This window comes from Fulmarus glacialis, unplaced genomic scaffold (genome assembly GCF_000690835.1).
Source record: "Fulmarus glacialis isolate BGI_N327 unplaced genomic scaffold, ASM69083v1 scaffold36911, whole genome shotgun sequence".
NCBI classification, from domain to species: Eukaryota; Metazoa; Chordata; class Aves; order Procellariiformes; family Procellariidae; genus Fulmarus; species Fulmarus glacialis.
The window spans coordinates 1-3861 of record NW_009192776.1 but is presented as its reverse complement, the minus strand read 5'-3'; the positions used below and the strand labels follow the sequence as shown (position 1 = coordinate 3861).

At 41.0% G+C, this 3861-nt stretch overlaps 1 protein-coding gene across 1 annotated transcript in view; it reads right to left on the bottom strand.

Annotated features, from left to right (window-relative positions):
- COG7 (component of oligomeric golgi complex 7) overlaps positions 1-3684 on the bottom strand; it is a 19979-nt gene extending 16295 nt beyond the window's left edge. The window contains exons 1-4 of the mRNA XM_009587211.1: positions 3541-3684; positions 2923-3039; positions 2572-2740; positions 596-678 (exon numbers count right to left, since the gene is read on the bottom strand). Of these exons, the coding sequence (XP_009585506.1) occupies positions 596-678; positions 2572-2740; positions 2923-3039; positions 3541-3663 (492 nt within the window). The 5' untranslated portion in view covers positions 3664-3684. The remainder of the gene's footprint in view (positions 1-595; positions 679-2571; positions 2741-2922; positions 3040-3540) is intronic.
- Between the last annotated feature and the right edge of the window lie 177 nt (positions 3685-3861).

Below are 3861 nucleotides of genomic sequence, written 5' to 3'. Positions count from 1 at the left end.
ACTTCCAGCAGGAAGCTAGAGGCTTCTTAGTTGATTCAAAGATTTAATTAACATTGGTATTTTACTCATAAAATGAGACTGTAACTGATACCCCCACATAATAATTGAAATACTTGGCAAGCCCTAGCCTTGAACTTAATCCTCAAAAGTCACAGTCACGAGAGAAATTTGAGGATCAGGTTATGGCTACAGAACTGTCTGGAATTCCAACTTTTAATCTTACCTGAAAAGAGTTTACAGAAGTCAGCAGCTGGCAAGTTGCAGCAATAAAGTTATTGCTGACATGGCCACATCCAAGAAAAGCAAAGCAAAACTATAAGGCACAGAGAAAGAAAGCAGAACGCACATATCCTATGTCCATTGCAGGAAGGAACACAATGCCCCGACTGGAGAATTACTCTTGAAATATGAGGAGTAACAAACAGTTAACAGCCAGAAAGAGAAGTCAGAGAATGGAACACGGAAAAGAACAGGCTCCATCCTCCTTCAAACAGGAAAGGCAAAATCCATGATGTAGCAGCTCCCCCTACAGTCCTAGCCAAGCAAGAATTCAAATTTTCGTTCCTCCATATTAAAATATTATGAAAATACTTACCTTGTGACATTTATAATAATAAGCAAGAAGCTGGGGCATCCGATCAATTTCGGTGAAGACTTTAACAAATGTTTTTGCCTGATCTAAACAAAACAAAACAACAGGCAGTTAACAGTCAGTCTCAAACCTGAGGGTGAGACATGAGTCTAACTGGGCAAGAGAATGCTTCTTTTAAGGGAGTATGCACAATGGCGTAGACACACTTTCATCTTTTATTTGCTTATCTTCTCAAACAGGAGCAGAACTGCCTAAAACCCACACTCAAACAAGAACAGGTAGCAGACACGAGGAATGAATTCAACTTCTTAAATTTAAGTTCTTAACCAGCAAGTGTATCTAGTTTTAAAGACAGATAAAACCAGAGCATTTCCTAGGAGAAAATAATTATTTTCCAGAAACAAGCTGCTATCTACAAAACTAGAACATACCTCACAAAGTCCTCCACAAAGCTTTGCTTTCACCACTCCTCAAACTAATACCTAAGCTAGCTGCCTCAAGACTGACTAACGGCGCAGTTAGCTCTTACACTAAGCTTTGAAATCCAAGTTCCTCAAAAATCTGTTTTGTACTGTAAGGGGGATGACTATAGTACTGTCCACAAAACACATCTGGAGTTAGAGAAATTAGTAATGAGACCTTGTTCTTCAAACAGGACCCAGAAGGCAGATAAACCAGAACACTAAGTAACTTAAAGTGCTTTTCATCTTGGAAGTAACAGAATACAAACTCTCTGGAGATATGTTTACGGACTTATATTACATTTATAGGAGCTGGACTTCAGGAAAAAAACATGACTTCACAGTAAACAGAGAAACTCTCTTCAACAGGAAAAAAGCCCATGTCTCCACATACTCAGAACAGATTTTGAAAGAGAATGCAAACAGTGCTTAAAGTGAATTATTCTGAACAGTATGCCCAAGCAAAGGACCTCGTACCAGTAGACCTGCTGCCAGCAGCTTTCTTGCACCTGTATGTTTTCTTTGGTGGAGAACTCACAATGCATATGAATATTCAATTTACTTTCACCCTAAGCAGAGAAAATATTCCAAAACATCACCCTTTATTTTGAATTTGTCTGTAAAGGGTAATGCACTGCAACAGCAGAAAAAAGGCATAGGACCTATTGTGAAGGTGATGAGCACAGTCCAAGAAAAAAGGAAGCTGTGCAAAGAAGAAAAGCCAGAAAGGAATGAGAGAGAGAAGAGAGAGATCCACGCAAAGGATTAAGCACATTTGTTCGAAGCACAGCACATAGAGCTTCTTCCCCCCTCCACTCCCTCCAGCCACGCACTGCTGCGCCTTGCCTTTACGTAGACAAGAACACCACAGAGTGCTGTGCAGCAAAAGCACCGCAGTCCTAGATCCTCACTGGGACCTCAAAGTGCACATAGATGAGAGGCAACAACCAGAACAAGTATTTTTCAGGAGCACTGTGACAGTAGGAGAGAGAAGGAGGAGCACAAAGAACAGTCCAAAAAGTCAAATTTTCTAAAGGAGAGTTTATAAAACAAATTTTACAAGGTAGTAAGGAGTCAGAATGTTTCCAAACAAATTTCCTTCTTGATTATAACACCAAGCGGTAACAGAAACACCCAGTATGATAACACAAAACCACAGGCCTTCTGCTTACTTGAGCAGCACTTCCCGCTTGGAGAGCATCCACGGTACAACTAAACTATGACTGCGGGGCAGCCCTGCCTCAGCACCTCCGTTTCGCACATCTACATGGCCTATAAAACCAGCTCACATTTCCCATAGTGGCCACAGGTACACCAAACTGTAGGAAAATCAAAGATGCACTGGACTGCAGGCAGCTGCAGAGCACATAATATTTCACGGCATCTGGCTCCACCAGAAAAAGCACACAACCCAGCACCAGGAGCCTTCAGGATGTAAACTCTCCACCCAAACAACATTTTACTTTTTAAAGACAATAAACTCTGCACTGATAGTAAGTGACACCAAGTCTTACTGACCTACAGACTGGGAGTTAAAAGCAGCAACAATCTGAGGGCTGGCCATGGCCTCCAGTCGGTTCTTCAGAGCCTCAAGATGCACGCACTTCTCGGAGTAATCTGGCGTATCCACAAGCATAGCCAGGCTGCTCTGCATGCTTGTTAGTTTGGCCGAAATCACAGACACATCCTGCCACCAGGGAAAAGCAACCTGGTTACCGAACATGACCTTAGAAAGCATTAATATCGGTTTCACAATGACATTTTACAAACAGGTACATGTTTTAAAGTCACTTCAAAAAGCTACTTTTAAATGCAGTTTTCCTGGAAAGCTGAAGGCGCAAAGACCAAAAAGAATAATGGGGTATCTACCTGTGTTTTAAGAGTCTCTTCAATGTCTGCACTTAACGTGCTCCATTTGTCTGCTTCCTGAAGTGATTCGGCAGCCAACTGCATTCTAGATTTCACTCGGTCAATCTCTACCAGGACCTGACGAAAAAAAAAGAATAATGTTGCCCATTGAAACAAAAGATGACTGCCACAGATACTTACATTATGGGAGTTATTTTTGGCTTGGATTTAAGAAAAATGTGTGAAAAGATCATGCCCGTTACAAGGAGGAAGGAATTGGCTGAAAGAGCTAGAGATGTTAAATCAAATTCCAAAGTCAAACAACTAAAGGTTAGTTTGAATTCTGGATTTGTACTTTTAGTATCCACTTTGCCTGAAAAATGCTACGCACCCCAGCTAAAAACAGGCAGAAATGAGAGCAGAAATCAGTGTCCCCAATCAGGTAACTGCCTGAGCTGACCAGCTGTTCCCCAGGAATTGCAGATTGCAACAGTCTGTGTCACGCCCACTTTTCTACTATTAATGTTAAAAGAAGCGGTTTTGTCTATCTTGAGTTCACAAGATTGTTTAATACAAACAAGTCTGGAAACTTTAAAATTTCACACATTGCAGATAAACACTAAGTCAGTCAAGACCTGCCTGCATTGACTGAGCTGTGTCTTCTTCAAATTTCTTGATATCTTCTTTAACAAGGATCATTTGCTCCTTCAGGAATGTTGCTTCCTGTTTCAAGACTTCCACTTCCCGGAGGACTCTGGGCATGTTCTGGAGAGCCTGATGGCTTGTTTCTACAGAAACACCAAGCAGTACAGTGAAGAGGGCCTGACGACCCTTGCAGGAAACAGGGAGTTTTTCAATAATCTTATATAATCTTCAATACCTGAAAAAACCCAAACAACAAAGCAAAACAGCAAACAATAAAATTTTAGTTATATCTTTAAAATGTAAACATGTACTTTA